The 26,592-nt window shown below is 37.6% G+C and overlaps 1 protein-coding gene, 3 non-coding genes and 78 pseudogenes across 4 annotated transcripts; all 82 read left to right on the top strand.

Annotated features, from left to right (window-relative positions):
* Window positions 1-29: 29 nt before the first annotated feature.
* On the top strand, window positions 30-148 carry LOC149590709 (5S ribosomal RNA; annotated as a pseudogene).
* A 136-nt stretch (window positions 149-284) lies between these two features.
* Window positions 285-403, top strand: LOC149590708 (5S ribosomal RNA; annotated as a pseudogene).
* A 134-nt stretch (window positions 404-537) lies between these two features.
* LOC149590707 (5S ribosomal RNA) lies at window positions 538-640 on the top strand (annotated as a pseudogene).
* A 120-nt stretch (window positions 641-760) lies between these two features.
* Window positions 761-879, top strand: LOC149590706 (5S ribosomal RNA; annotated as a pseudogene).
* A 136-nt stretch (window positions 880-1,015) lies between these two features.
* LOC149590705 (5S ribosomal RNA) lies at window positions 1,016-1,134 on the top strand (annotated as a pseudogene).
* A 136-nt stretch (window positions 1,135-1,270) lies between these two features.
* On the top strand, window positions 1,271-1,373 carry LOC149590704 (5S ribosomal RNA; annotated as a pseudogene).
* Window positions 1,374-1,495: 122 nt separating this feature from the next.
* Window positions 1,496-1,614, top strand: LOC149590703 (5S ribosomal RNA; annotated as a pseudogene).
* Window positions 1,615-1,752: 138 nt separating this feature from the next.
* Window positions 1,753-1,871, top strand: LOC149590702 (5S ribosomal RNA; annotated as a pseudogene).
* A 138-nt stretch (window positions 1,872-2,009) lies between these two features.
* On the top strand, window positions 2,010-2,112 carry LOC149590701 (5S ribosomal RNA; annotated as a pseudogene).
* Window positions 2,113-2,234: 122 nt separating this feature from the next.
* On the top strand, window positions 2,235-2,353 carry LOC149590700 (5S ribosomal RNA; annotated as a pseudogene).
* A 136-nt stretch (window positions 2,354-2,489) lies between these two features.
* LOC149590699 (5S ribosomal RNA) lies at window positions 2,490-2,608 on the top strand (annotated as a pseudogene).
* Window positions 2,609-2,744: 136 nt separating this feature from the next.
* Window positions 2,745-2,847, top strand: LOC149590698 (5S ribosomal RNA; annotated as a pseudogene).
* A 120-nt stretch (window positions 2,848-2,967) lies between these two features.
* LOC149590697 (5S ribosomal RNA) lies at window positions 2,968-3,086 on the top strand (annotated as a pseudogene).
* Window positions 3,087-3,222: 136 nt separating this feature from the next.
* On the top strand, window positions 3,223-3,325 carry LOC149590696 (5S ribosomal RNA; annotated as a pseudogene).
* Window positions 3,326-3,447: 122 nt separating this feature from the next.
* On the top strand, window positions 3,448-3,566 carry LOC149590695 (5S ribosomal RNA; annotated as a pseudogene).
* A 136-nt stretch (window positions 3,567-3,702) lies between these two features.
* Window positions 3,703-3,805, top strand: LOC149590694 (5S ribosomal RNA; annotated as a pseudogene).
* A 122-nt stretch (window positions 3,806-3,927) lies between these two features.
* LOC149590693 (5S ribosomal RNA) lies at window positions 3,928-4,046 on the top strand (annotated as a pseudogene).
* Window positions 4,047-4,181: 135 nt separating this feature from the next.
* On the top strand, window positions 4,182-4,300 carry LOC149590692 (5S ribosomal RNA; annotated as a pseudogene).
* A 136-nt stretch (window positions 4,301-4,436) lies between these two features.
* On the top strand, window positions 4,437-4,555 carry LOC149590691 (5S ribosomal RNA; annotated as a pseudogene).
* Window positions 4,556-4,690: 135 nt separating this feature from the next.
* On the top strand, window positions 4,691-4,793 carry LOC149590690 (5S ribosomal RNA; annotated as a pseudogene).
* Window positions 4,794-4,915: 122 nt separating this feature from the next.
* On the top strand, window positions 4,916-5,034 carry LOC149590689 (5S ribosomal RNA; annotated as a pseudogene).
* Window positions 5,035-5,171: 137 nt separating this feature from the next.
* Window positions 5,172-5,290, top strand: LOC149590688 (5S ribosomal RNA; annotated as a pseudogene).
* Window positions 5,291-5,426: 136 nt separating this feature from the next.
* Window positions 5,427-5,529, top strand: LOC149590687 (5S ribosomal RNA; annotated as a pseudogene).
* Window positions 5,530-5,651: 122 nt separating this feature from the next.
* Window positions 5,652-5,770, top strand: LOC149590686 (5S ribosomal RNA; annotated as a pseudogene).
* A 136-nt stretch (window positions 5,771-5,906) lies between these two features.
* Window positions 5,907-6,025, top strand: LOC149590685 (5S ribosomal RNA; annotated as a pseudogene).
* Window positions 6,026-6,161: 136 nt separating this feature from the next.
* LOC149590684 (5S ribosomal RNA) lies at window positions 6,162-6,264 on the top strand (annotated as a pseudogene).
* A 120-nt stretch (window positions 6,265-6,384) lies between these two features.
* Window positions 6,385-6,503, top strand: LOC149590683 (5S ribosomal RNA; annotated as a pseudogene).
* Window positions 6,504-6,639: 136 nt separating this feature from the next.
* On the top strand, window positions 6,640-6,742 carry LOC149590682 (5S ribosomal RNA; annotated as a pseudogene).
* Window positions 6,743-6,864: 122 nt separating this feature from the next.
* Window positions 6,865-6,983, top strand: LOC149590681 (5S ribosomal RNA; annotated as a pseudogene).
* A 138-nt stretch (window positions 6,984-7,121) lies between these two features.
* LOC149590680 (5S ribosomal RNA) lies at window positions 7,122-7,240 on the top strand (annotated as a pseudogene).
* Window positions 7,241-7,376: 136 nt separating this feature from the next.
* Window positions 7,377-7,479, top strand: LOC149590679 (5S ribosomal RNA; annotated as a pseudogene).
* A 122-nt stretch (window positions 7,480-7,601) lies between these two features.
* On the top strand, window positions 7,602-7,720 carry LOC149590678 (5S ribosomal RNA; annotated as a pseudogene).
* Window positions 7,721-7,858: 138 nt separating this feature from the next.
* LOC149590677 (5S ribosomal RNA) lies at window positions 7,859-7,977 on the top strand (annotated as a pseudogene).
* A 136-nt stretch (window positions 7,978-8,113) lies between these two features.
* On the top strand, window positions 8,114-8,216 carry LOC149590676 (5S ribosomal RNA; annotated as a pseudogene).
* A 122-nt stretch (window positions 8,217-8,338) lies between these two features.
* Window positions 8,339-8,457, top strand: LOC149590675 (5S ribosomal RNA; annotated as a pseudogene).
* Window positions 8,458-8,595: 138 nt separating this feature from the next.
* Window positions 8,596-8,714, top strand: LOC149590674 (5S ribosomal RNA; annotated as a pseudogene).
* A 138-nt stretch (window positions 8,715-8,852) lies between these two features.
* On the top strand, window positions 8,853-8,955 carry LOC149590673 (5S ribosomal RNA; annotated as a pseudogene).
* Window positions 8,956-9,077: 122 nt separating this feature from the next.
* Window positions 9,078-9,196, top strand: LOC149590672 (5S ribosomal RNA; annotated as a pseudogene).
* A 136-nt stretch (window positions 9,197-9,332) lies between these two features.
* Window positions 9,333-9,451, top strand: LOC149590671 (5S ribosomal RNA; annotated as a pseudogene).
* Window positions 9,452-9,587: 136 nt separating this feature from the next.
* LOC149590670 (5S ribosomal RNA) lies at window positions 9,588-9,690 on the top strand (annotated as a pseudogene).
* A 120-nt stretch (window positions 9,691-9,810) lies between these two features.
* LOC149590669 (5S ribosomal RNA) lies at window positions 9,811-9,929 on the top strand (annotated as a pseudogene).
* A 136-nt stretch (window positions 9,930-10,065) lies between these two features.
* On the top strand, window positions 10,066-10,168 carry LOC149590668 (5S ribosomal RNA; annotated as a pseudogene).
* A 122-nt stretch (window positions 10,169-10,290) lies between these two features.
* On the top strand, window positions 10,291-10,409 carry LOC149590667 (5S ribosomal RNA; annotated as a pseudogene).
* Window positions 10,410-10,545: 136 nt separating this feature from the next.
* On the top strand, window positions 10,546-10,648 carry LOC149590666 (5S ribosomal RNA; annotated as a pseudogene).
* Window positions 10,649-10,770: 122 nt separating this feature from the next.
* On the top strand, window positions 10,771-10,889 carry LOC149590665 (5S ribosomal RNA; annotated as a pseudogene).
* A 135-nt stretch (window positions 10,890-11,024) lies between these two features.
* LOC149590664 (5S ribosomal RNA) lies at window positions 11,025-11,143 on the top strand (annotated as a pseudogene).
* A 136-nt stretch (window positions 11,144-11,279) lies between these two features.
* On the top strand, window positions 11,280-11,398 carry LOC149590663 (5S ribosomal RNA; annotated as a pseudogene).
* A 136-nt stretch (window positions 11,399-11,534) lies between these two features.
* Window positions 11,535-11,653, top strand: LOC149590662 (5S ribosomal RNA; annotated as a pseudogene).
* A 137-nt stretch (window positions 11,654-11,790) lies between these two features.
* Window positions 11,791-11,893, top strand: LOC149590661 (5S ribosomal RNA; annotated as a pseudogene).
* Window positions 11,894-12,015: 122 nt separating this feature from the next.
* Window positions 12,016-12,134, top strand: LOC149590660 (5S ribosomal RNA; annotated as a pseudogene).
* Window positions 12,135-14,474: 2,340 nt separating this feature from the next.
* On the top strand, window positions 14,475-14,577 carry LOC149590659 (5S ribosomal RNA; annotated as a pseudogene).
* Window positions 14,578-14,699: 122 nt separating this feature from the next.
* Window positions 14,700-14,818, top strand: LOC149590658 (5S ribosomal RNA; annotated as a pseudogene).
* A 220-nt stretch (window positions 14,819-15,038) lies between these two features.
* LOC149590657 (uncharacterized) lies at window positions 15,039-16,540 on the top strand. The gene is made up of 2 exons (XM_089861783.1): window positions 15,039-15,226; window positions 15,640-16,540. The coding sequence occupies exon 2, from the start codon at window positions 15,770-15,772 to the stop codon at window positions 16,289-16,291; it is 522 nt and encodes a 173-aa protein (XP_089717909.1). The 5' UTR covers window positions 15,039-15,226; window positions 15,640-15,769; the 3' UTR covers window positions 16,292-16,540.
* Window positions 16,541-16,763: 223 nt separating this feature from the next.
* Window positions 16,764-16,881, top strand: LOC149590656 (5S ribosomal RNA; annotated as a pseudogene).
* Window positions 16,882-19,336: 2,455 nt separating this feature from the next.
* On the top strand, window positions 19,337-19,455 carry LOC149590655 (5S ribosomal RNA; annotated as a pseudogene).
* Window positions 19,456-19,591: 136 nt separating this feature from the next.
* On the top strand, window positions 19,592-19,710 carry LOC149590654 (5S ribosomal RNA; annotated as a pseudogene).
* A 136-nt stretch (window positions 19,711-19,846) lies between these two features.
* Window positions 19,847-19,965, top strand: LOC149590653 (5S ribosomal RNA; annotated as a pseudogene).
* Window positions 19,966-20,101: 136 nt separating this feature from the next.
* Window positions 20,102-20,220, top strand: LOC149590652 (5S ribosomal RNA; annotated as a pseudogene).
* A 137-nt stretch (window positions 20,221-20,357) lies between these two features.
* On the top strand, window positions 20,358-20,476 carry LOC149590651 (5S ribosomal RNA; annotated as a pseudogene).
* Window positions 20,477-20,611: 135 nt separating this feature from the next.
* On the top strand, window positions 20,612-20,714 carry LOC149590650 (5S ribosomal RNA; annotated as a pseudogene).
* A 122-nt stretch (window positions 20,715-20,836) lies between these two features.
* On the top strand, window positions 20,837-20,955 carry LOC149590649 (5S ribosomal RNA). Its single transcript, XR_016379590.1, has one exon. It is a non-coding gene; the product is annotated as a 5S ribosomal RNA (ribosomal RNA).
* A 364-nt stretch (window positions 20,956-21,319) lies between these two features.
* On the top strand, window positions 21,320-21,438 carry LOC149590648 (5S ribosomal RNA; annotated as a pseudogene).
* Window positions 21,439-21,574: 136 nt separating this feature from the next.
* Window positions 21,575-21,677, top strand: LOC149590647 (5S ribosomal RNA; annotated as a pseudogene).
* A 122-nt stretch (window positions 21,678-21,799) lies between these two features.
* LOC149590646 (5S ribosomal RNA) lies at window positions 21,800-21,918 on the top strand (annotated as a pseudogene).
* Window positions 21,919-22,056: 138 nt separating this feature from the next.
* On the top strand, window positions 22,057-22,175 carry LOC149590645 (5S ribosomal RNA; annotated as a pseudogene).
* Window positions 22,176-22,309: 134 nt separating this feature from the next.
* Window positions 22,310-22,412, top strand: LOC149590644 (5S ribosomal RNA; annotated as a pseudogene).
* A 212-nt stretch (window positions 22,413-22,624) lies between these two features.
* On the top strand, window positions 22,625-22,727 carry LOC149590643 (5S ribosomal RNA; annotated as a pseudogene).
* A 122-nt stretch (window positions 22,728-22,849) lies between these two features.
* LOC149590642 (5S ribosomal RNA) lies at window positions 22,850-22,968 on the top strand (annotated as a pseudogene).
* A 138-nt stretch (window positions 22,969-23,106) lies between these two features.
* On the top strand, window positions 23,107-23,209 carry LOC149590641 (5S ribosomal RNA; annotated as a pseudogene).
* Window positions 23,210-23,331: 122 nt separating this feature from the next.
* LOC149590640 (5S ribosomal RNA) lies at window positions 23,332-23,434 on the top strand (annotated as a pseudogene).
* Window positions 23,435-23,556: 122 nt separating this feature from the next.
* LOC149590639 (5S ribosomal RNA) lies at window positions 23,557-23,675 on the top strand (annotated as a pseudogene).
* A 135-nt stretch (window positions 23,676-23,810) lies between these two features.
* LOC149590638 (5S ribosomal RNA) lies at window positions 23,811-23,913 on the top strand (annotated as a pseudogene).
* A 122-nt stretch (window positions 23,914-24,035) lies between these two features.
* On the top strand, window positions 24,036-24,138 carry LOC149590637 (5S ribosomal RNA; annotated as a pseudogene).
* Window positions 24,139-24,260: 122 nt separating this feature from the next.
* Window positions 24,261-24,379, top strand: LOC149590636 (5S ribosomal RNA; annotated as a pseudogene).
* Window positions 24,380-24,514: 135 nt separating this feature from the next.
* LOC149590635 (5S ribosomal RNA) lies at window positions 24,515-24,617 on the top strand (annotated as a pseudogene).
* A 122-nt stretch (window positions 24,618-24,739) lies between these two features.
* LOC149590634 (5S ribosomal RNA) lies at window positions 24,740-24,858 on the top strand. Its single transcript, XR_016379594.1, has one exon. It is a non-coding gene; the product is annotated as a 5S ribosomal RNA (ribosomal RNA).
* Window positions 24,859-24,996: 138 nt separating this feature from the next.
* Window positions 24,997-25,115, top strand: LOC149590633 (5S ribosomal RNA; annotated as a pseudogene).
* Window positions 25,116-25,250: 135 nt separating this feature from the next.
* On the top strand, window positions 25,251-25,353 carry LOC149590632 (5S ribosomal RNA; annotated as a pseudogene).
* Window positions 25,354-25,700: 347 nt separating this feature from the next.
* LOC149590631 (5S ribosomal RNA) lies at window positions 25,701-25,819 on the top strand (annotated as a pseudogene).
* Window positions 25,820-25,955: 136 nt separating this feature from the next.
* LOC149590630 (5S ribosomal RNA) lies at window positions 25,956-26,058 on the top strand (annotated as a pseudogene).
* Window positions 26,059-26,180: 122 nt separating this feature from the next.
* Window positions 26,181-26,299, top strand: LOC149590629 (5S ribosomal RNA). The gene has a single exon (XR_016379593.1). It is a non-coding gene; the product is annotated as a 5S ribosomal RNA (ribosomal RNA).
* A 138-nt stretch (window positions 26,300-26,437) lies between these two features.
* Window positions 26,438-26,556, top strand: LOC149590628 (5S ribosomal RNA; annotated as a pseudogene).
* Window positions 26,557-26,592: the final 36 nt, after the last annotated feature.

Genomic DNA, 26,592 nt, shown 5'->3' with positions numbered 1-26,592 from the left:
TTAAATTCAAATTATTAACAAGCACTCTCGGCAACGGCCATATCACGCTGAATACACCGGTTCTCGTCCGATCACCGAAGTTAAGCAGCGTTGAGCGCAGTCAGTACTTGGGAGGGAGACCACTTATAAACACTGCTTCCCGTTTGCTTTTTCACTTTTTTTTGTCTTTTAAATTCCAATAGATATGAAAAAAGCATACATATTTTCTTTTTGTTATTGTTTTAAAAAGATGAAGGTTAATTTGTCTCACTTACTTTAAATTCGAATTATTAACTAGCACTCTCGGCAACGGCCATATCACGCTGAAAACACCGGTTCTCGTCCGATCTCCGAAGTTAAGCAGCGTTGAGCGCAGTCAGTACTTGGGAGGGAGAGCACTTAGGAACACTGCTTGCCGTTAGCATTTTCACTTTTTTGTATTTTAAATTCCAATAGATATTAAAAAAGCAATCATATTTTCTTTTTGATATTGTTTTAAAAAGGTGAAGGTTAATTTGTTACACTTTCTTTAAATTCGAATTATTAACTAGCACTCTCGGCAACGGCCATATCACGCTGGAAACACCGGTTCTCGTCCGATCACCGAAGTTAAGCAGCGTCGAGCTCAGTTAGTACTTGGGAACACATCGTGCCGTTGGCTTTTTCCTTTTTGTTTCCTCTTTTAAATTCCACCAGATATGAAAAAAGCAAACATATCTTCTTTTTGATATTTTTATAGGGATGAAGGTTAATTAAATTCAAATTATTAACAAGCACTTTCGGCAACGGCTATATCACGCTGAATACACCGGTTCTCGTCCGATCACCGAAGTTAAGCAGCGTTGAGCGCAGTCAGTACTTGGGAGTGAGAGCACTTAGGAACACTGCTTGCCGTTAGCATTTTCACTTTTTTTTGTATTTTAAATTCCAATAGATATGATAAAAGCAAACATATTTTCTTTTTGATATTGTTTTAAAAAGGTGAAGGTTAATTTGCCTCACTTTCTTTAAATTCGAATTATTAACTAGCACTCTCGGCAACGGCCATATCACGCTGGAAATACCGGTTCTCGTCCGATCACCGAAGTTAAGCAGCGTCGAGCGCAGTCAGTCCTTGGGAGGGAGACCACTCAGGAACAGTGCGTGCCGTTGGCTTTTTCACTTTTTTTCCTCTTTTAAATTCCAATAGATATGAAAAAAGCAAACATATTTTCTTTTTGTTATTGTTTTAAAAAGATGAAGGTTAATTTGTCTCACTTTCTTTAAATTCGAATTATTAACTAGCACTCTCGGCAACGGCCATATCACGCTGGAAACACCGGTTCTCGTCCGATCACCGAAGTTAAGCAGCGTCGAGCTCAGTCAGTACTTGGGAACACTTCGTGCCGTTGGCTTTTTCCTTTTTGTTTCCTCTTTTAAATTCCACCAGATATGAAAAAAGCAAACATATCTTCTTTTTGTTATTGTTTTATAAAAATGAAGGTTAATTAAATTCAAATTATTAACTAGTACTGTCGGCAACGGCCATATCACAATGAATACACCTGTTCTCGTCCGATCACCGAAGTTAAGCAGCGTCGAGCGCAGTCAGTACTTGGGAGGGAGACCACTTAGGAACACTGCTTACCGTTGGCTTTTTCACTTTTTTTCCCCTCTTTTAAATTCCAATAGATATGAAAAAAGCAAACATATTTTCTTTTTGTTATTGTTTTAAAAAGATGAAGGTTAATTTGTCTCACTTAATTTATATTCGAATTATTAACTTGCAGTCTCGTCAACGGCCATATCACGCTGAAAACACCGGTTCTCGTCCGATCACCGAAGTTAAGCAGCGTCGAGCGCAGTCAGTACTTGGGAGGGAGAGCACTAAGGAACACTGCGTGCCGTTGGCTTTTTCACCTTTTTTTCCCTCTTTTAAATTCCAATAAATATGAAAAAAGCATACATATTTTCTTTTTGTTATTGTTTTAAAAAGATGAAGGTTAATTTGTCTCACTTAATTTAAATTCGAATTGTTAACTAGCACTCTCGGCAACGGCCATATCACGCTGGAAACACCGGTTCTCGTCCGATCACCGAAGTTAAGCAGCGTCGAGCTCAGTCAGTACTTGGGAACACTTCGTGCCGTTGGCTTTTTCCTTTTTGTTTCCTCTTTTAAATTCCACCAGATATGAAAAAAGCAAACATATCTTCTTTTTGTTATTGTTTTATAAAGATGAAGGTTAATTAAATTCAAATTATTAACAAGCACTCTCGGCAACGGCCATATCACGCTGAATACACCGGTTCTCGTCCGATCACCGAAGTTAAGCAGCGTTGAGCGCAGTCAGTACTTGGGAGGGAGACCACTTATAAACACTGCTTCCCGTTTGCTTTTTCACTTTTTTTTGTCTTTTAAATTCCAATAGATATGAAAAAAGCATACATATTTTCTTTTTGTTATTGTTTTAAAAAGATGAAGGTTAATTTGTCTCACTTACTTTAAATTCGAATTATTAACTAGCACTCTCGGCAACGGCCATATCACGCTGAAAACACCGGTTCTCGTCCGATCTCCGAAGTTAAGCAGCGTTGAGCGCAGTCAGTACTTGGGAGGGAGAGCACTTAGGAACACTGCTTGCCGTTAGCATTTTCACTTTTTTTTGTATTTTAAATTCCAATAGATATTAAAAAAGCAATCATATTTTCTTTTTGATATTGTTTTAAAAAGGTGAAGGTTAATTTGTTACACTTTCTTTAAATTCGAATTATTAACTAGCACTCTCGGCAACGGCCATATCACGCTGGAAACACCGGTTCTCGTCCGATCACCGAAGTTAAGCAGCGTCGAGCTCAGTTAGTACTTGGGAACACTTCGTGCCGTTGGCTTTTTCCTTTTTGTTTCCTCTTTTAAATTCCACCAGATATGAAAAAAGCAAACATATCTTCTTTTTGATATTTTTATAGGGATGAAGGTTAATTAAATTCAAATTATTAACAAGCACTCTCGGCAACGGCTATATCACGCTGAATACACCGGTTCTCGTCCGATCACCGAAGTTAAGCAGCGTTGAGCGCAGTCAGTACTTGGGAGGGAGAGCACTTAGGAACACTGCTTGCCGTTAGCATTTTCACTTTTTTTTGTATTTTAAATTCCAATAGATATGAAAAAAGCAAACATATTTTCTTTTTGATATTGTTTTAAAAAGGTGAAGGTTAATTTGCCTCACTTTCTTTAAATTCGAATTATTAACTAGCACTCTCGGCAACGGCCATATCACGCTGGAAATACCGGTTCTCGTCCGATCACCGAAGTTAAGCAGCGTCGAGCTCAGTCAGTACTTGGGAACACTTCGTGCCGTTGGCTTTTTCCTTTTTGTTTCCTCTTTTAAATTCCACCAGATATGAAAAAAGCAAACATATCTTCTTTTTGTTATTGTTTTATAAAAATGAAGGTTAATTAAATTCAAATTATTAACTAGTACTGTCGGCAACGGCCATATCACAATGAATACACCTGTTCTCCTCCGATCACCGAAGTTAAGCAGCGTCGAGCGCAGTCAGTCCTTGGGAGGGAGACCACTTAGGAACAGTGCGTGCCGTTGGCTTTTTCACTTTTTTTCCTCTTTTAAATTCCAATAGATATGAAAAAAGCAAACATATTTTCTTTTTGTTATTGTTTTAAAAAGATGAAGGTTAATTTGTCTCACTTTCTTTAAATTCGAATTATTAACTAGCACTCTCGGCAACGGCCATATCACGCTGGAAACACCGGTTCTCGTCCGATCACCGAAGTTAAGCAGCGTCGAGCTCAGTCAGTACTTGGGAACACTTCGTGCCGTTGGCTTTTTCCTTTTTGTTTCCTCTTTTAAATTCCACCAGATATGAAAAAAGCAAACATATCTTCTTTTTGATATTGTTTTATAAAGATGAAGGTTAATTAAATTCAAATTATTAACAAGCACTCTCGGCAACGGCCATATCACGCTGAATACACCGGTTCTCGTCCGATCACCGAAGTTAAGCAGCGTTGAGCGCAGTCAGTACTTGGGAGGGAGACCACTTATAAACACTGCTTCCTGTTAGCTTTTTCACTTTTTTTGTCTTTTAAATTCCAATAGATATGAAAAAAGCAAACATATTTTCTTTTTGTTATTGTTTTAAAAAGATGAAGGTTAATTTGTCTCACTTAATTTAAATTCGAATTATTAACTTGCACTCTCGTCAACGGCCATATCACGCTGAAAACACCGGTTCTCGTCCGATCACCGAAGTTAAGCAGCGTCGAGCGCAGTCAGTCCTTGGGAGGGAGACCACTTAGGAACAGTGTGTGCCGTTGGCTTTTTCACTTTTTTTCCTCTTTTAAATTCCAATAGATATGAAAAAAGCAAACATATTTTCTTTTTGTTATTGTTTTAAAAAGATGAAGGTTAATTTGTCTCACTTTCTTTAAATTCAAATTATTAACAAGCACTCTCGGCAACGGCCATATCACGCTGAATACACCGGTTCTCGTCCGATCACCGAAGTTAAGCAGCGTTGAGCGCAGTCAGTGCTTGGGAGGGAGACCACTTATAAACACTGCTTCCTGTTAGCTTTTTCACTTTTTTTGTCTTTTAAATTCCAATAGATATGAAAAAAGCAAACATATTTTCTTTTTGTTATTGTTTTAAAAAGGTGAAGGTTAATTTGTCTCACTTACTTTAAATTCGAATTATTAACTAGCACTCTCGGCAACGGCCATATCACGCTGGAAATACCGGTTCTCGTCCGATCACCGAAGTTAAGCAGCGTCGAGCTCAGTCAGTACTTGGGAACACTTCGTGCCGTTGGCTTTTTACTTTTTGTTTCCTCTTTTAAATTCCACCAGATATGAAAAAAGCAAACATATCTTCTTTTTGTTATTGTTTTATAAAGATGAAGGTTAATTAAATTCAAATTATTAACAAGCACTCTCGGCAACGGCCATATCACGCTGAATACACCGGTTCTCGTCCGATCACCGAAGTTAAGCAGCGTCTAGCGCAGTCAGTACTTGGGAGGGAGACCACTTAGGAACACTGCTTGCCGTTGGCTTTTTCACTTTTTTTCCCTCTTTTAAATTCCAATAGATATGAAAAAAGCAAACATATTTTCTTTTTGTTATTGTTTTAAAAAGATGAAGGTTAATTTGTCTCACTTAATTTAAATTCGAATTATTAACTTGCACTCTCGTCAACGGCCATATCACGCTGAAAACACCGGTTCTCGTCCGATCACCGAAGTTAAGCAGCGCCGAGCGCAGTCAGTCCTTGGGAGGGAGACCACTTAGGAACAGTGTGTGCCGTTGGCTTTTTCACTTTTTTTCCTCTTTTAAATTCCAATAGATATGAAAAAAGCAAACATATTTTCTTTTTGATATTGTTTTAAAAAGGTGAAGGTTAATTTGTCTCACTTTCTTTAAATTCGAATTATTAACTAGCACTCTCGGCAACGGCCATATCACGCTGGAAATACCGGTTCTCGTCCGATCACCGAAGTTAAGCAGCGTCGAGCTCAGTCAGTACTTGGGAACACTTCGTGCCGTTGGCTTTTTCCTTTTTGTTTCCTCTTTTAAATTCCACCAGATATGAAAAAAGCAAACATATCTTCTTTTTGTTATTGTTTTATAAAGATGAAGGTTAATTAAATTCAAATTATTAACAAGCACTCTCGGCAACGGCCATATCACGCTGAATACAACGGTTCTCGTCCGATCACCGAAGTTAAGCAGCGTTGAGCGCAGTCAGTACTTGGGAGGGAGACCACTTATAAACACTGCTTCCCGTTTGCTTTTTCACTTTTTTTTGTCTTTTAAATTCCAATAGATATGAAAAAAGCATACATATTTTCTTTTTGTTATTGTTTTAAAAAGATGAAGGTTAATTTGTCTCACTTACTTTAAATTCGAATTATTAACTAGCACTCTCGGCAACGGCCATATCACGCTGAAAACACCGGTTCTCGTCCGATCTCCGAAGTTAAGCAGCGTTGAGCGCAGTCAGTACTTGGGAGGGAGAGCACTTAGGAACACTGCTTGCCGTTAGCATTTTCACTTTTTTTTGTATTTTAAATTCCAATAGATATTAAAAAAGCAATCATATTTTCTTTTTGATATTGTTTTAAAAAGGTGAAGGTTAATTTGTTACACTTTCTTTAAATTCGAATTATTAACTAGCACTCTCGGCAACGGCCATATCACGCTGGAAACACCGGTTCTCGTCCGATCACCGAAGTTAAGCAGCGTCGAGCTCAGTTAGTACTTGGGAACACTTCGTGCCGTTGGCTTTTTCCTTTTTGTTTCCTCTTTTAAATTCCACCAGATATGAAAAAAGCAAACATATCTTCTTTTTGATATTTTTATAGGGATGAAGGTTAATTAAATTCAAATTATTAACAAGCACTTTCGGCAACGGCTATATCACGCTGAATACACCGGTTCTCGTCCGATCACCGAAGTTAAGCAGCGTTGAGCGCAGTCAGTACTTGGGAGGGAGAGCACTTAGGAACACTGCTTGCCGTTAGCATTTTCACTTTTTTTTGTATTTTAAATTCCAATAGATATGATAAAAGCAAACATATTTTCTTTTTGATATTGTTTTAAAAAGGTGAAGGTTAATTTGCCTCACTTTCTTTAAATTCGAATTATTAACTAGCACTCTCGGCAACGGCCATATCACGCTGGAAATACCGGTTCTCGTCCGATCACCGAAGTTAAGCAGCGTCGAGCTCAGTCAGTACTTGGGAACACTTCGTGCCGTTGGCTTTTTCCTTTTTGTTTCCTCTTTTAAATTCCACCAGATATGAAAAAAGCAAACATATCTTCTTTTTGTTATTGTTTTATAAAAATGAAGGTTAATTAAATTCAAATTATTAACTAGTACTGTCGGCAACGGCCATATCACAATGAATACACCTGTTCTCGTCCGATCACCGAAGTTAAGCAGCGTCGAGCGCAGTCAGTACTTGGGAGGGAGACCACTTAGGAACACTGCTTACCGTTGGCTTTTTCACTTTTTTTTCCCTCTTTTAAATTCCAATAGATATGAAAAAAGCAAACATATTTTCTTTTTGTTATTGTTTTAAAAAGATGAAGGTTAATTTGTCTCACTTAATTTATATTCGAATTATTAACTTGCACTCTCGTCAACGGCCATATCACGCTGAAAACACCGGGTCTCGTCCGATCACCGAAGTTAAGCAGCGTCGAGCGCAGTCAGTCCTTGGGAGGGAGACCACTTAGGAACAGTGCGTGCCGTTGGCTTTTTCACTTTTTTTCCTCTTTTAAATTCCAATAGATATGAAAAAAGCAAACATATTTTCTTTTTGTTATTGTTTTAAAAAGATGAAGGTTAATTTGTCTCACTTTCTTTAAATTCGAATTATTAACTAGCACTCTCGGCAACGGCCATATCACGCTGGAAACACCGGTTCTCGTCCGATTACCGAAGTTAAGCAGCGTCGAGCTCAGTCAGTACTTGGGAACACTTCGTGCCGTTGGCTTTTTCCTTTTTGTTTCCTCTTTTAAATTCCACCAGACATGAAAAAAGCAAACATATCTTCTTTTTGTTATTGTTTTATAAAAATGAAGGTTAATTAAATTCAAATTATTAACTAGTACTGTCGGCAACGGCCATATCACAATGAATACACCTGTTCACGTCCGATCACCGAAGTTAAGCAGCGTCGAGCGCAGTCAGTACTTGGGAGGGAGACCACTTAGGAACACTGCTTACCGTTGGCTTTTTCACTTTTTTTCCCCTCTTTTAAATTCCAATAGATATGAAAAAAGCAAACATATTTTCTTTTTGTTATTGTTTTAAAAAGATGAAGGTTAATTTGTCTCACTTAATTTATATTCGAATTATTAACTTGCACTCTCGTCAACGGCCATATCACGCTGAAAACACCGGGTCTCGTCCGATCACCGAAGTTAAGCAGCGTCGAGCGCAGTCAGTCCTTGGGAGGGAGACCACTTAGGAACAGTGCGTGCCGTTGGCTTTTTCACTTTTTTTCCTCTTTTAAATTCCAATAGATATGAAAAAAGCAAACATATTTTCTTTTTGTTATTGTTTTAAAAAGATGAAGGTTAATTTGTCTCACTTTCTTTAAATTCGAATTATTAACTAGCACTCTCGGCAACGGCCATATCACGCTGGAAACACCGGTTCTCGTCCGATCACCGAAGTTAAGCAGCGTCGAGCTCAGTCAGTACTTGGGAACACTTCGTGCCGTTGGCTTTTTCCTTTTTGTTTCCTCTTTTAAATTCCACCAGACATGAAAAAAGCAAACATATCTTCTTTTTGTTATTGTTTTATAAAAATGAAGGTTAATTAAATTCAAATTATTAACTAGTACTGTCGGCAACGGCCATATCACAATGAATACACCTGTTCTCGTCCGATCACCGAAGTTAAGCAGCGTCGAGCGCAGTCAGTACTTGGGAGGGAGACCACTTAGGAACACTGCTTACCGTTGGCTTTTTCACTTTTTTTCCCCTCTTTTAAATTCCAATAGATATGAAAAAAGCAAACATATTTTCTTTTTGTTATTGTTTTAAAAAGATGAAGGTTAATTTGTCTCACTTAATTTATATTCGAATTATTAATTTGCACTCTCGTCAACGGCCATATCACGCTGAAAACACCGGTTCTCGTCCGATCACCGAAGTTAAGCAGCGTCGAGCGCAGTCAGTACTTGGGAGGGAGAGCACTAAGGAACACTGCGTGCCGTTGGCTTTTTCACCTTTTTTTCCCTCTTTTAAATTCCAATAAATATGAAAAAAGCATACATATTTTCTTTTTGTTATTGTTTTAAAAAGATGAAGGTTAATTTGTCTCACTTAATTTAAATTCGAATTGTTAACTAGCACTCTCGGCAACGGCCATATCACGCTGGAAACACCGGTTCTCGTCCGATCACCGAAGTTAAGCAGCGTCGAGCTCAGTCAGTACTTGGGAACACTTCGTGCCGTTGGCTTTTTCCTTTTTGTTTCCTCTTTTAAATTCCACCAGATATGAAAAAAGCAAACATATCTTCTTTTTGTTATTGTTTTATAAAGATGAAGGTTAATTAAATTCAAATTATTAACAAGCACTCTCGGCAACGGCCATATCACGCTGAATACACCGGTTCTCGTCCGATCACCGAAGTTAAGCAGCGTTGAGCGCAGTCAGTACTTGGGAGGGAGACCACTTATAAACACTGCTTCCCGTTTGCTTTTTCACTTTTTTTTGTCTTTTAAATTCCAATAGATATGAAAAAAGCATACATATTTTCTTTTTGTTATTGTTTTAAAAAGATGAAGGTTAATTTGTCTCACTTACTTTAAATTCGAATTATTAACTAGCACTCTCGGCAACGGCCATATCATGCTGAAAACACCGGTTCTCGTCCGATCTCCGAAGTTAAGCAGCGTTGAGCGCAGTCAGTACTTGGGAGGGAGAGCACTTAGGAACACTGCTTGCCGTTAGCATTTTCACTTTTTTTTGTATTTTAAATTCCAATAGATATTAAAAAAGCAATCATATTTTCTTTTTGATATTGTTTTAAAAAGGTGAAGGTTAATTTGATACACTTTCTTTAAATTCGAATTATTAACTAGCACTCTCGGCAACGGCCATATCACGCTGGAAACACCGGTTCTCGTCCGATCACCGAAGTTAAGCAGCGTCGAGCTCAGTTAGTACTTGGGAACACTTCGTGCCGTTGGCTTTTTCCTTTTTGTTTCCGCTTTTAAATTCCACCAGATATGAAAAAAGCAAACATATCTTCTTTTTGATATTTTTATAGGGATGAAGGTTAATTAAATTCAAATTATTAACAAGCACTCTCGGCAACGGCTATATCACGCTGAATACACCGGTTCTCGTCCGATCACCGAAGTTAAGCAGCGTTGAGCGCAGTCAGTACTTGGTTGGGAGAGCACTTAGGAACACTGCTTGCCGTTAGCATTTTCACTTTTTTTTGTATTTTAAATTCCAATAGATATGAAAAAAGCAAACATATTTTCTTTTTGATATTGTTTTAAAAAGGTGAAGGTTAATTTGCCTCACTTTCTTTAAATTCGAATTATTAACTAGCACTCTCGGCAACGGCCATATCACGCTGGAAATACCGGTTCTCGTCCGATCACCGAAGTTAAGCAGCGTCGAGCTCAGTCAGTACTTGGGAACACTTCGTGCCGTTGGCTTTTTCCTTTTTGTTTCCTCTTTTAAATTCCACCAGATATGAAAAAAGCAAACATATCTTCTTTTTGTTATTGTTTTATAAAAATGAAGGTTAATTAAATTCAAATTATTAACTAGTACTGTCGGCAACGGCCATATCACAATGAATACACCTGTTCTCCTCCGATCACCGAAGTTAAGCAGCGTCGAGCGCAGTCAGTCCTTGGGAGGGAGACCACTTAGGAACAGTGCGTGCCGTTGGCTTTTTCACTTTTTTTCCTCTTTTAAATTCCAATAGATATGAAAAAAGCAAACATATTTTCTTTTTGTTATTGTTTTAAAAAGATGAAGGTTAATTTGTCTCACTTTCTTTAAATTCGAATTATTAACTAGCACTCTCGGCAACGGCCATATCACGCTGGAAACACCGGTTCTCGTCCGATCACCGAAGTTAAGCAGCGTCGAGCTCAGTCAGTACTTGGGAACACTTCGTGCCGTTGGCTTTTTCCTTTTTGTTTCCTCTTTTAAATTCCACCAGATATGAAAAAAGCAAACATATCTTCTTTTTGATATTGTTTTATAAAGATGAAGGTTAATTAAATTCAAATTATTAACAAGCACTCTCGGCAACGGCCATATCACGCTGAATACACCGGTTCTCGTCCGATCACCGAAGTTAAGCAGCGTTGAGCGCAGTCAGTACTTGGGAGGGAGACCACTTATAAACACTGCTTCCTGTTAGCTTTTTCACTTTTTTTGTCTTTTTAATTCCAATAGATATGAAAAAAGCAAACATATTTTCTTTTTGTTATTGTTTTAAAAAGATGAAGGTTAATTTGTCTCACTTAATTAAAATTCGAATTATTAACTTGCACTCTCGTCAACGGCCATATCACGCTGAAAACACCGGTTCTCGTCCGATCACCGAAGTTAAGCAGCGTCGAGCGCAGTCAGTCCTTGGGAGGGAGACCACTTAGGAACAGTGTGTGCCGTTGGCTTTTTCACTTTTTTTCCTCTTTTAAATTCCAATAGATATGAAAAAAGCAAACATATTTTCTTTTTGTTATTGTTTTAAAAAGATGAAGGTTAATTTGTCTCACTTTCTTTAAATTCAAATTATTAACAAGCACTCTCGGCAACGGCCATATCACGCTGAATACACCGGTTCTCGTCCGATCACCGAAGTTAAGCAGCGTTGAGCGCAGTCAGTGCTTGGGAGGGAGACCACTTATAAACACTGCTTCCTGTTAGCTTTTTCACTTTTTTTTGTCTTTTAAATTCCAATAGATATGAAAAAAGCAAACTTATTTTCTTTTTGTTATTGTTTTAAAAAGGTGAAGGTTAATTTGTCTCACTTACTTTAAATTCGAATTATTAACTAGCACTCTCGGCAACGGCCATATCACGCTGAAAACACCGGTTCTCGTCCGATAACCGAAGTTAAGCAGCGTCGAGCGCAGTCAGTACTTGGGAGGGAGAGCACTTAGGAACACTGCTTGCCGTTAGCATTTTCACTTTTTTTTTGTATTTTAAATTCCAATAGATATGAAAAAAGCAAACATATTTTCTTTTTGATATTGTTTTAAAAAGGTGAAGGTTAATTTGTCTCACTTTCTTTAAATTCGAATTATTAACTAGCACTCTCGGCAACGGCCATATCACGCTGGAAATACCGGTTCTCGTCCGATCACCGAAGTTAAGCAGCGTCGAGCTCAGTCAGTACTTGGGAACACTTCGTGCCGTTGGCTTTTTACTTTTTGTTTCCTCTTTTAAATTCCACCAGATATGAAAAAAGCAAACATATCTTCTTTTTGTTATTGTTTTATAAAGATGAAGGTTAATTAAATTCAAATTATTAACAAGCACTCTCGGCAACGGCCATATCACGCTGAATACACCGGTTCTCGTCCGATCACCGAAGTTAAGCAGCGTCTAGCGCAGTCAGTACTTGGGAGGGAGACCACTTAGGAACACTGCTTGCCGTTGGCTTTTTCACTTTTTTTTCCCTCTTTTAAATTCCAATAGATATGAAAAAAGCAAACATATTTTCTTTTTGTTATTGTTTTAAAAAGATGAAGGTTAATTTGTCTCACTTAATTTAAATTCGAATTATTAACTTGCACTCTCGTCAACGGCCATATCACGCTGAAAACACCGGTTCTCGTCCGATCACCGAAGTTAAGCAGCGTCGAGCGCAGTCAGTCCTTGGGAGGGAGACCACTTAGGAACCCTAATAAATTAAATGAATATTTTACTAGCAACGAATCTAAACCAGTTAATGTTAAATCATTAAACTTTCTCGAACTAAACCCCAACACAATGGCTCTGTACGAAACCGACGAAGCAGAACTGGTAACCATAATTAACTCCCTCCAAAATAACTCGTCATCTGGCTTTGACGGCATAAAAGCTAAACCGCTGAAAATAGTGATAGAAAGCATAATAACCCCACTTAAATACCTAATTAACTTATCCTTCAATCTAGGTATCTATCCAGAAAATCTAAAAAAAACCATAACAGTTCCAATTTTTAAAAAAGACGACCCAAAAACTCCGTCAAATTATCGCCCTATTTCACTTCTATCTATTATAGCAAAAATATTTGATAAAGCCTTTCACGTGCGACTCAACTCCTTCGTGGAGAAATTTAACATATTATCGGAATTTCAATTTGGTTTCCGTAGTGGAAATGGTACAATGGAAGCATTAGGGGGAGCATACAAGTATATACTAGAGGCACTTGATCAAAGTGAAATCTGTGTGGGCGTTTTTCTGGATCTGCGAAAAGCTTTCGATAGTGTAGATCACGAACATCTACTAAACAAACTATACAAACAAGGGATCAGAGGAACTGCAAGTGCGTGGCTAAAAAGCTACCTAGAAAATAGACAATGCTACACTAGAGTGGGAAGGGATTTATCTGCGCCAAGTCAATTAATGTCTGGAGTTCCGCAGGGCTCTATAATATCACCACTCCTATTTAATCTATTTATAAATGACCTCATTAAACAGGCACCGTCTGGTCACATGTTCATGTACGCAGATGACGCGCTCCTTTTATATAAATCCGCAAACCCAATAAATGCAATAGATCAATCAAACCACTACCTAGATAAGATATTTAAGTGGATCACAGATAATGGGCTTCTCCTTAATATAAAAAAGACGGAATGCATAATATTCCATAATAGGGGTACAGATGTCAGTAGGGTACTAAATGGTATCGAACTTAATAAGGAAATAATTAAAATAGTAGATAAATACAAATATCTAGGCCTATACTTTGATAAACACCTGACCTGGGACAGTCATGTTAATATAACCAGCTCAAAATTAGCCCGAGTTAATGGATTACTTTACCATTGTAGAAAAATGGTACCCAGAAATATTCTAATTGAAATATACCACGCATTATTTAATTCGGTGCTCTCCTATGGAATACAATTCTGGGGCAACACAACAAAAGCTAATAAAAATAGGATACATATCCTACAAAAAAGGGCAATTAGATCAATATATAATTTATCATTTAGAGACCATACCCAAGAGTACTTTACTAGGGCAAAAATTTTAAACATACAAGAGAGTATACAGTATAATAGCTTATGTTTCATATACACAAACATTAGGCGGGAAAATAGCCTACTAAAAATTAAGCTGAAAAATAGACATACTAGATCACTAGAGCTATTAGATTTACCTAAATGTAACACTTCAAAAAAATTCACGTCAATATTTTATACGGGAATAAAATTATATAACACAATATCACCTGAAATTCAAGCAAAACCGACTTTAACTAGATTTAAAAAGACTATAAAATCACTAATAGTAGAAAAAAATAATAAAACCTTTACTTTTTTATTTAATTTGTTTTTATAAAGCCACCTTTGGCATAACCAATTGTTAAATTTTTTATATTATACCATGCCACTGTTCAATTTTAAGTGGATATAACATAAATTCATTAATTCTTTTTTCATGAATCTTTAACACTAATTATTATAATACACCATTGTTAAATCTATTTTTTAAATTAAATTGTTGTAGTTAAATTAAGCAGATAGGCACGGGGCTTACAAGTCACAATGTGACTTAGCCCCGTAGCAAACTGTATATGTAATGAAAAGTAAAAAATAAACATTTTTTTGAATTTGAATTTTTTTGAATTTGAACAGTGTGTGCCGTTGGCTTTTTCACTTTTTTTCCTCTTTTAAATTCCAATAGATATGAAAAAAGCAAACATATTTTCTTTTTGATATTGTTTTAAAAAGGTGAAGGTTAATTTGTCTCACTTTCTTTAAATTCGAATTATTAACTAGCACTCTCGGCAACGGCCATATCACGCTGGAAATACCGGTTCTCGTCCGATCACCGAAGTTAAGCAGCGTCGAGCTCAGTCAGTACTTGGGAACACTTCGTGCCGTTGGCTTTTTCCTTTTTGTTTCCTCTTTTAAATTCCACCAGATATGAAAAAAGCAAACATATCTTCTTTTTGTTATTGTTTTATAAAAATGAAGGTTAATTAAATTCAAATTATTAACTAGTACTGTCGGCAACGGCCATATCACAATGAATACACCTGTTCTCGACCGATCACCGAAGTTAAGCAGCGTCGAGCGCAGTCAGTACTTGGGAGGGAGACCACTTAGGAACACTGCTTGCCGTTGGCTTTTTCACTTTTTTTTCCCTCTTTTAAATTCCAATAGATATGAAAAAAGAAAACGTATTTTCTTTTTGATATTGTTTTAAAAAGATGAAGGTTAATTTGTCTCACTTTCTTTAAATTCGAATTATTAACTAGCACTCTCGGCAACGGCCATATCCATTGCCGCCTCTATTGTATAAGGCCGGAGCGCGCGATATTTCCCCTCTCAAAATCTAACATTTTAATTCGCCGCTTTCTGTCGCGAGAGGCGCTCGTTTGGACAAAAATGTGACGTCATAATTTTTAAACCTGAGGCTTTTCGCGCGGCTTCAACCGTTCAACGGCAGGGCCGGTTAGCTTGTTGGGTCTCTGGGGACGTCAGTACAAGGAGTGTGCGAAGTCGGTTCGTTACCGTTCCTCAATTCATTAAATGGTAAGATTAATTTAAATGTTTAAAACTTGTGTGATTATAAAATCAATGTAGGGAATTGGGCAATATAGATTATAACCTAATTATTTGGTAACCTTGTCTTGTTTCGGGTTAGGGTAGCTATTATTCACATTTAACCAAGGCTTAAAATTTACTAATTTAGTTTTAATTCAATGTTAGGATGTAATTCAAAGGAGTAATTAGAATTTGAAAAATAACTACAAAATGATAAAATGCGCTGCACCAGATTGCCATCAGAAGGGAAGGAAGAGACTTTGTGATAATAGACGCATTACCTTTCATTCATTTCCGAAAGACCAAACATTAAGGCAAAAATGGATATATACAATATTTGGAGGGAATTCGGCTTATCTTGAAACCTTCCTGCACGGAAGTTCTGAACTGAAAATTTGTAGCAGGCATTTTAAAAGCACCGACTTCGGATCATCTAACTGCAGCCGGCGATCAATTTCAAGGCCAGTTATAACCAACGAAGGTCGAGGAGAACTGTGTCAATCACATGCTGTTGGAGGAAGTGAACGTGGCATGCAAGTTATTGTCTTGACAAATTCTTTAAAGATGATATTAATGAGAATGGGGAAGCTAACTATTACTGACAACACGGTAGTAACAATAAAATCAATTTCAACCGCCATGATCGGAGGATACATTGTTCGGATTGCCGAAGAAAATTCCGAGTGCTGGGATTGCCTCAATAAAGTTATTACTGCAGCATCTAATTCACGACAGCACGCGCTTATAAGTGCACTGGATCGAGGAGGGCTTAAATATCACACGAGACTGTTGATTGCCTTATTAGCTAGTGACGATGAATTTGTTCAGTTGTCTTTACATTTATTCCCACGAAGCCATGTTCTAGAGAGTTACATGGATATTTTATTGCCTTATTTCTGTCAACCATTACAGTGCAATTGTGGCAATATACAATTTGCAAAGGTATTGTTAGAAAAGTTTTTGAGACCACTTTTAAATAATTATGCTAAAGATATTACTGACCAATACGGAGCTTTTAAGAAATTAAATTCAAAACCTTTATCCAGAAAGTAATCAAAGTTTAAAATGTACTCTTATAAATCAAAATAAAAATTGTCACTCTTATAAATAAAAATAAAAATTGTTACTCTTATAAATCAAAACAGAAATTGTCACTGTTATAAATCAAAATAAAAATTGTCACTGTTATAAATCAAAATAAAAATTGTCACTGTTATAAATCAAAATAAAAATTGTCACTTTATAAATCAAAATAAGAATTCTTGTTACTCTTATAAAACAAAATAAAATCTTTTAAAGCTACTCTGTTTATATTTAGTTTTCTAATTCCTAGAGAAGATAAGCCAAAAACTTATATAATTCGTCTTTCTTGCAAAGGAACCATTACAAGACTTTGAATTTACGCGCCATTTAATTTTTTAAATTCTTTCCAAACGAGCTCCGTCTATCGGAGAAGTGAGGTTTCATCCCCCCCGCGAATGTTCCCTACCTCGGGAGCTGCGCGCTCCGGCCTTATAATAGAGGCGGCAATGCCATATCACGCTGGAAACACCGGTTCTCGTCCGATCACCGAAGTTAAGCAGCGTCGAGCGCAGTCAGTACTTGGGAGGGAGGCCACTTAGGAACACTGCGTGCCGTTGGCTTTTTCACTTTTTTTCCCTCTTTTAAATTCCAATAGATATGAAACAAGTTGGGAAAACCAAAATATTTCCTCTCCGTGTCAAGAGGTCTACTACTACAAACGTATTTACCTAGATATGGAATTATTTCACTTTTTTGAAGTAAAAATTTACGAAATATTGAAGCAGTACTCCAAACATAGCGAATGTACAGTAAAGCAGACGACATTTTACATCCAATAAGAATAAATCTTGGACACATGGAAATAAGTCAATGGGGAAAAGAACAGGAAATGAAGTCTACGCTTCAGCTGTTTACCCTATATTCTGAAAGCTACATTCACAACTGGTTTGCAGTGTAAACATTATCGTCTCGTCTCACCTCAACAATATTCTTAGTTTGCCAACATGAATGTTAACGTTAAATAACACCAAAGCTAAATTGTAGCTAGACTCACTAATAGTCAATGCGCACCATAAATAGAATAAGTCTGTAGTTACCATTAGCCCTTTTACTAACCTTATTATTATTATTTAAGAGTGTATTTAACTTTCGGCTCACTCTGAACCGTTGATGTCTGTTCATTTCAGACACGAAAATCAACGCCAAGAGTTTACTTCACCTCAGGCCTCAATTATTTACTCTTTGTTTCACTAAGCCTATTGCGGATAATACTTGTTATACGCGCCGAAGTCTAGGTCTTAGTTTTCTTCATGAAATCACTAAACCAAGGATTATTCTATATACAGATGTAGTATAGCTTAAGCAATATATAAACAGCCATTTCAAATAACAATATTAAAAAAAATCTTTGGAATATCCAAATGAAACAGAGCTTTAAAGCTACAAACGTACTAAATACATCATAATTACGAAAAATACTTCCACATATTCACTTTATATTATGGAAAAAGGGAATATTAAGGTTTTGCATGATTTCTTAACACATCAACACAAGGCTAACTGCTACACACACAGACAACAAGAGTAACAAGGAGTATAAACCCATTAGTGGAAGCAGTATTTTTTTCCGAAACAATCTCGCTTATGTTTATCCTCTCTAGACTTCGCTAAAAACGTCTTACTACTACGTAAAATATTAATAGACAGGCAAGGATTGATACCATTAAAGAAGGAGCGCAGTATTATCCATATTTTCATTTCATATACAGAGAAAAGAAATTATTGTGTTTCTGAGAGGAGCTTCCCATTTTGGTTGTTGTTTTGAAAAATATATCGCAATACACGGGCCTTGATAGATAGGAGGCAATGAATGAAATATATCGCATGTACGGGCCTTGGCAGATATAGGAGGCGATGTTAATCTCTCTCTTTGCGCGAGAGGTTTATCTTTAATATTTAAATAAATATAATTATTTTTAATTATTTTAATCTTCAATAATTAACATTAATAATAGTTAAATCGTTTAAAATAAAGTTTTACCTATTATCATCTCAAACTTTGCTAATATTGACGTGTAAAGTGAAGGGTACCCCTCTTGCCCACTTTCTTCAAATTTTGGGGTTTCGATTATAATAGTAAGGAAAAAGCGCAATTGCGACAACCTTTGGTGGCGATCCCACCTTAGGGAGGCTAGACGTTTCTCGTAACCCTAGCTGATCGCCGCGTATATCCTAAAACCAAACGATGATAATGGAGTAGAAGCCAATGATACAGATTGGTGTCTATGTGGAATAGACGGAAGACCAGTGGATGGTGGTGTTTAGGAACCAGTATGTGCAGACTGGTGTCCAAGTGGGATGGACAAAGACCCGAAGATGGTGGTGATTAGAAGCCAGTATGTAGAGACTGGTGTCCAAGTGGAATGGACGAAGAGCAGAAGATGGTGGTGATTAGAAGCCAGTATGTACTGACTAATGTCCATGTGGGATGGACGAAGACCAGAAGATGGTGGTGATTAGAAGCCAGTATGTACAGACTGGTGTCCAAGTGGGATGGACAAAAACCAGAAGATGGTGGTGATTAGAAGCCAGTATTTAGGGACTGGTGTCCAAGTGGAATGGACGAAGACCAGAAGATGGTGGTGATTAAAAGCCAGTATGTACAGACTGGTGTCCATGTGGGATGGACGAAGACCAAAAAGATGGTGGTGATTAGAAGCCAGTATGTACAGACTGGTGTCCATGTGGGATGGACGAAGACCAAACATGGTGGTATGAGAATAGAGTAGCCAACGGAGAGAAATACAATTTTCTAAATTTCTGTGACCTGTCAATGCGGTCCGGAAATTGGGAACACGTTTGCTCCGATACGCAAACTGCGAACGCGGTCACGTGGGTGTAACAACGGACAGACACACAGACACACACACAGACACGGCCGTTACAGAACCTCTCCTGGACTACGTCACACGGAGAGGTAAAAAGCATACATATTTTCTTTTTGTTATTGTTTTAAAAAGATGAAGGTTAATTTGTCTCACTTAATTTAAATTCGAATTATTACCTAGCACTCTCGTCAACGGCCATATCACAGTGAAAACACCGGTTCTCGTCCGATCACCGAAGTTAAGCAGCGTCGAGCGCAGTCAGTCCTTGGGAGGGAGACCACTTAGGAACAGTGCGTGCCGTTGGCTTTTTCACTTTTTTTCCTCTTTTAAATTCCAATAGATATGAAAAAAGCAAACATATTTTCTTTTTGTTATTGTTTTAAAAAGATGAAGGGTAATTTGTCTCACTTAATTTAAATTCGAATTATTAACTAGCACTCTCGTCAACGGCTATATCACGCTGAAAACACCGGTTCTCGTCCGATCACCGAAGTTAAGCAGCGTCGAGCGCAGTCAGTGCTTGAGAGGGAGAGCACTTACGAACACTGCTTGCCGTTAGCTTTTTCACTTTTTTTTGTTTTTTAAATTCCAATAGATATGAAAAAAGCAAACATATTTTCTTTTTGTTATTGTTTTAAAAAGATGAAGGTTAATTTGTCTCACTTATTTTAAATTCGAATTATTAACTAGCACTCTCGTCAACGGCCATATCACGCTGAAAACACAGGTTCTCGTCCGATCACCGAAGTTAAGCAGCGTCGAGCGCAGTCAGTGCTTGGGAGGGAGAGCACTTACGAACACTGCTTGCCGTTAGCTTTTTCACTTTTTTTTGTCTTTTAAATTCCAATAGATATGAAAAAAGCAAACATATTTTCTTTTTGTTATTGTTTTAAAAAGATGAAGGTTAATTTGTCTCACTTAATTTAAATTCGAAATATTAACTTGTACTCTCGTCAACGGCCATATCACGCTGAAAACACCGGTTCTCGTCCGATCACCGAAGTTAAGCAGCGTCGAGCGCAGTCAGTCCTTGGGAGGGAGACCACTTAGGAACAGTGCGTGCCGTTGGCTTTTTCACTTTTTTTCCCTCTTTTAAATTCCAATAGATATGAAAAAAGCATACATATTTTCTTTTTGTTATTGTTTTAAAAAGATGAAGGTTAATTTGTCTCACTTAATTTAAATTCGAATTATTAACTAGCACTGTCGTCAACGGCCATACCACGCTGAAAACACCGGTTCTCGTCCGATCACCGAAGTTAAGCAGCGTCGAGCGCAGTCAGTCCTTGGGAGGGAGACCACTTAGGAACAGTGCGTGCCGTTGGCTTTTTCACTTTTTTCCTCTTTTAAATTCCAATAGATATGAAAAAAGCAAACATATTTTCTTTTTGTTATTGTTTTAAAAAGATGAAGGTTAATTTGTCTCACTTTCTTTAAATTCGAATTATTAACTAGCACTCTCGGCAACGGCCATATCACGCTGGAAACACCGGTTCTCGTCCGATCACCGAAGTTAAGCAGCGTCGAGCTCAGTCAGTACTTGGGAACACTTCGTGCCGTTGGCTTTTTCCTTTTTGTTTCCTCATTTAAATTCCACCAGATATGAAAAAAGCAAACATATCTTCTTTTTGTTATTGTTTTATAAAGATGAAGGTTAATTAAATTCAAATTATTAACTAGTACTGTCGGCAACGGCCATATCACGCTGAATACACCTGTTCTCGTCCGATCACCGAAGTTAAGCAGCGTCGAGCGCAGTCAGTACTTGGGAGGGAGACCACTTAGGAACACTGCGTGCCGTTGGCTTTTTCGCTTTTTTTTCCCTCTTTTAAATTCCAATAGATATGAAAAAAGCAAACATATTTTCTTTTTGTTATTGTTTTAAAAAGATGAAGGTTAATTTGTCTCACTTAATTTAAATTCGAATTATTATCTAGCACTCTCGGCAACGGCCATATAACGTTGAAAACGCCGGTTCTCGTCCGATCACCGAAGTTTAAGCAGCGTCGAGCGCAGTCTGTACTTGGGAACACTTCGTGCCATTGGCTTTTTCCTTTTTGTTTCCTCTTTTAAATTCCACCAGATATGAAAAAAGCAAACATATCTTCTTTTTGTTATTGTTTTATAAAAATGAAGGTTAATTAAATTCAAATTATTAACTAGTACTGTCGGCAACGGCCATATCACAATGAATACACCTGTTCTCGTCCGATCACCGAAGTTAAGCAGCGTCGAGCGCAGTCAGCCCTTGGGAGGGAGACCACTTAGGAACAGTGCGTGCCGTTGGCTTTTTCACTTTTTTTCCTCTTTTAAATTCCAATAGATATGAAAAAAGCAAACATATTTTCTTTTTGTTATTGTTTTAAAAAGATGAAGGTTAATTTGTCTCACTTTCTTTAAATTCGAATTATTAACTAGCACTCTCGGCAACGGCCATATCACGCTGAAAACACCGGTTCTCGTCCGATCACCGTAGTTAAGCAGCGTCGAGCGCAGTCAGTACTTGGGAACACTTCGTGCCGTTGGCTTTTTCCTTTTTGTTTCCTCTTTTAAATTCCACCAGATATGAAAAAAGCAAACATATCTTCTTTTTGTTATTGTTTTATAAAGATGAAGGTTAATTAAATTCAAATTATTAACTAGTACTGTCGGCAACGGTCATATCACAATGAATACACCTGTTCTCGTCCGATCACCGAAGTTAAGATGCGTCGAGCGCAGTCAGTACTTGGGAGGGAGACCACTTAGGAACACTGCGTGCCGTTGGCTTTTTCACTTTTTTTTCCCTCTTTTAAATTCCAATAGATATGAAAAAAGCATACATATTTTCTTTTTGTTATTGTTTTAAAAAGATGAAGGTTAATTTGTCTCACTTAATTTAAATTCGAATTATTAACTAGCACTCTCGTCAACGGCCATATCACGCTGAAAACACCGGTTCTCGTCCGATCACCGAAGTTAAGCAGCGTCGAGCGCAGTCAGTGCTTGGGAGGGAGAGCACTTAGGAACACTGTTTGCCGTTAGCTTTTTCACTTTTTTTGTCTTTTAAATTCCAATAGATATGAAAAAAGCAAACATATTTTCTTTTTGTTATTGTTTTAAAAAGGTGAAGGTTAATTTTCTCACTTACTTTAAATTCGAATTATTAACTAGCACTCTCGGCAACGGCCATATCACGCTGAAAACACCGGTTCTCGTCCGATCACCGTGGTTAAGCAGCGTCGAGCGCAGTCAGTACTTGGGAACACTTCGTGCCGTTGGCTTTTTCCTTTTTGTTTCCTCTTTTAAATTCCACCAGATATGAAAAATAGTCAGATATAAACACTGCTTCCCGTTAGCTTTTTCACTTTTTTTGTCTTTTAAATTCCAATAGATATGAAAAAAGCAAACATATTTTCTTTTTGTTATTGTTTTAAAAAGGTGAAGGTTAATTTGTCTCACTTACTTTAAATTCGAATTATTAACTAGCACTCTCGGCAACGGCCATATCACGCTGGAAACACCGGTTCTCGTCCGATCACCGTAGTTAAGCAGCGTCGAGCGCAGTCAGTACTTGGGAACACTTCGTGCCGTTGGCTTTTTCCTTTTTGTTTCCTCTTTTAAATTCCACCAGATATGAAAAAAGCAAACATATCTTCTTTTTGTTATTGTTTTATAAAGATGAAGGTTAATTAAATTCAAATTATTAACTAGTACTGTCGGCAACGGTCATATCACAATGAATACACCTGTTCTCGTCCGATCACCGAAGTTAAGCAGCGTCGAACGCAGTCAGTACTTGGGAGGGAGACCACTTAGGAACACTGCGTGCCGTTGGCTTTTTCACTTTTTTTTCCCTCTTTTAAATTCCAATAGATATGAAAAAAGCATACATATTTTCTTTTTGTTATTGTTTTAAAAAGATGAAGGTTAATTTGTCTCACTTACTTTAAATTCGAATTATTAACTAGCACTCTCGGCAACGGCCATATCACGCTGAAAACACCGGTTCTCGTCCGATCACCGTAGTTAAGCAGCGTCGAGCGCAGTCAGTACTTAAGAACACTTCGTGCCGTTGGCTTTTTCCTTTTTGTTTCCTCTTTTAAATTCCACCAGATATGAAAAAAGCAAACATATCTTCTTTATGTTATTGTTTTATAAAGATGAAGGTTAATTAAATTCAAATTATTAACTAGTACTGTCGGCAACGGCCATATCACGCTGGAAACACCGGTTCTCGTCCGATCACCGAAGTTAAGCATCGTCGAGCTCAGTCAGTACTTGGGAACACTTCGTGCCGTTGGCTTTTTCCTTTTTGTTTCCTCTTTTAAATTCCACCAGATATGAAAAAAGCAAACATATCTTCTTTTTGATATTGTTTTATTGGGATGAAGGTTAATTAAATTCAAATTATTAACAAGCACTCTCGGCAACGGCTATATCACGCTGAATACACCGGTTCTCGTCCGATCACCGAAGTTAAGCAGCGTTGAGCGCAGTCAGTACTTGGGAGGGAGACCACTTATAAACACTGCTTCCCGTTAGCTTTTTCACTTTTTTTGTCTTTTAAATTCCAATAGATATGAAAAAAGCAAACATATTTTCTTTTTGTTATTGTTTTAAAAAGGTGAAGGTTAATTTGTCTCACTTACTTTAAATTCGAATTATTAACTAGCACTCTCGGCAACGGCCATATCACGCTGAAAACACCGGTTCTCGTCCGATCACCGTAGTTAAGCAGCGTCGAGCGCAGTCAGTACTTAAGAACACTTCGTGCCGTTGGCTTTTTCCTTTTTGTTTCCTCTTTTAAATTCCACCAGATATGAAAAAAGCAAACATATCTTCTTTATGTTATTGTTTTATAAAGATGAAGGTTAATTAAATTCAAATTATTAACTAGTACTGTCGGCAACGGCCATATCACGCTGGAAACACCGGTTCTCGTCCGATCACCGAAGTTAAGCATCGTCGAGCTCAGTCAGTACTTGGGAACACTTCGTGCCGTTGGCTTTTTCCTTTTTGTTTCCTCTTTTAAATTCCACCAGATATGAAAAAAGCAAACATATCTTCTTTTTGATATTGTTTTATAGGGATGAAGGTTAATTAAATTCAAATTATTAACAAGCACTCTCGGCAACGGCTATATCACGCTGAATACACCGGTTCTCGTCCGATCACCGAAGTTAAGCAGCGTTGAGCGCAGTCAGTACTCGGGAGGGAGACCACTTATAAACACTGCTTCCCGTTAGCTTTTTCACTTTTTTTGTCTTTTAAATTCCAATAGATATGAAAAAAGCAAACATATTTTCTTTTTGTTATTGTTTTAAAAAGGTGAAGGTTAATTTGTCTCACTTACTTTAAATTCGAATTATTAACTAGCACTCTCGGCAACGGCCATATCACGCTGAAAACACCGGTTCTCGTCCGATCACCGTGGTTAAGCAGCGTCGAGCGCAGTCAGTACTTGGGAACACTTCGTGCCGTTGGCTTTTTCCTTTTTGTTTCCTCTTTTAAATTCCACCAGATATGAAAAAAGCAAACATATCTTCTTTTTGATATTGTTTTATAGGGATGAAGGTTAATTAAATTCAAATTATTAACAAGCACTCTCGGCAACGGCTATATCACGCTGAATACACCGGTTCTCGTCCGATCACCGAAGTTAAGCAGCGTTGAGCGCAGTCAGTACTTGGGAGGGAGACCACTTAGGAACACTGCGTGCCGTTGGCTTTTTCACTTTTTTTTCCCTCTTTTAAATTCCAATAGATATGAAAAAAGCATACATATTTTCTTTTTGTTATTGTTTTAAAAAGATGAAGGTTAATTTGTCTCACTTAATTTAAATTCGAATTATTAACTAGCACTCTCGTCAACGGCCATATCACGCTGAAAACACCGGTTCTCGTCCGATCACCGAAGTTAAGCAGCGTCGAGCGCAGTCAGTGCTTGGGAGGAAGAGCACTTAGGAACACTGTTTGCCGTTAGCTTTTTCACTTTTTTTGTCTTTTAAATTCCAATAGATATGAAAAAAGCAAACATATTTTCTTTTTGTTATTGTTTTAAAAAGGTGAAGGTTAATTTGTCTCACTTACTTTAAATTCGAATTATTAACTAGCACTCTCGGCAACGGCCATATCACGCTGAAAACACCGGTTCTCGTCCGATCACCGTGGTTAAGCAGCGTCGAGCGCAGTCAGTACTTGGGAACACTTCGTGCCGTTGGCTTTTTCCTTTTTGTTTCCTCTTTTAAATTCCACCAGATATGAAAAAAGCAAACATATCTTCTTTATGTTATTGTTTTATAAAGATGAAGGTTAATTAAATTCAAATTATTAACTAGTACTGTCGGCAACGGCCATATCACGCTGGAAACACCGGTTCTCGTCCGATCACCGAAGTTAAGCATCGTCGAGCTCAGTCAATACTTGGGAACACTTCGTGCCGTTGGCTTTTTCCTTTTTGTTTCCTCTTTTAAATTCCACCAGATATGAAAAAAGCAAACATATCTTCTTTTTGATATTGTTTTATAGGGATGAAGGTTAATTAAATTCAAATTATTAACAAGCACTCTCGGCAACGGCTATATCACGCTGAATACACCGGTTCTCGTCCGATCACCGAAGTTAAGCAGCGTTGAGCGCAGTCAGTACTTGGGAGGGAGACCACTTATAAACACTGCTTCCCGTTAGCTTTTTCACTTTTTTTTGTCTTTTAAATTCCAATAGATATGAAAAAAGCAAACATATTTTCTTTTTGTTATTGTTTTAAAAAGGTGAAGGTTAATTTGTCTCACTTACTTTAAATTCGAATTATTAACTAGCACTCTCGGCAACGGCCATATCACGCTGAAAACACCGGTTCTCGTCCGATCACCGTAGTTAAGCAGCGTCGAGCGCAGTCAGTACTTGGGAACACTTCGTGCCGTTGGCTTTTTCCTTTTTGTTTCCTCTTTTAAATTCCACCAGATATGAAAAAAGCAAACATATCTTCTTTTTGATATTGTTTTATAGGGATGAAGGTTAATTAAATTCAAATTATTAACAAGCACTCTCGGCAACGGCTATATCACGCTGAATACACCGGTTCTCGTCCGATCACCGAAGTTAAGCAGCGTTGAGCGCAGTCAGTACTTGGGAGGGAGACCACTTAGGAACACTGCGTGCCGTTGGCTTTTTCACTTTTTTTTCCCTCTTTTAAATTCCAATAAATATGAAAAAAGCATACATATTTTCTTTTTGTTATTGTTTTAAAAAGATGAAGGTTAATTTGTCTCACTTAATTTAAATTCGAATTATTAACTAGCACTCTCGTCAACGGCCATATCACGCTGAAAACATCGGTTCTCGTCCGATCACCGAAGTTAAGCAGCGTCGAGCGCAGTCAGTGCTTGGGAGGAAGAGCACTTAGGAACACTGTTTGCCGTTAGCTTTTTCACTTTTTTTGTCTTTTAAATTCCAATAGATA

The sequence above is a fragment of the Phalangium opilio genome, unplaced genomic scaffold (genome assembly GCF_054372755.1).
Source record: "Phalangium opilio isolate 3A_F unplaced genomic scaffold, DU_Popi_V2 ptg000505l_1, whole genome shotgun sequence".
NCBI classification, from domain to species: Eukaryota; Metazoa; Arthropoda; class Arachnida; order Opiliones; family Phalangiidae; genus Phalangium; species Phalangium opilio.
The sequence above is the reverse complement of the archived record's forward strand: the minus strand, read 5'-3'. Positions and strand labels throughout refer to the sequence as shown.

What these genes read in the sequence shown, in the direction of transcription:
- LOC149590657 (XM_089861783.1), top strand. Translation starts at nt 15,770, where the DNA reads ATGCAAGTTATTGTCTTGACAAATTCTTTAAAGATGATATTAATGAGA.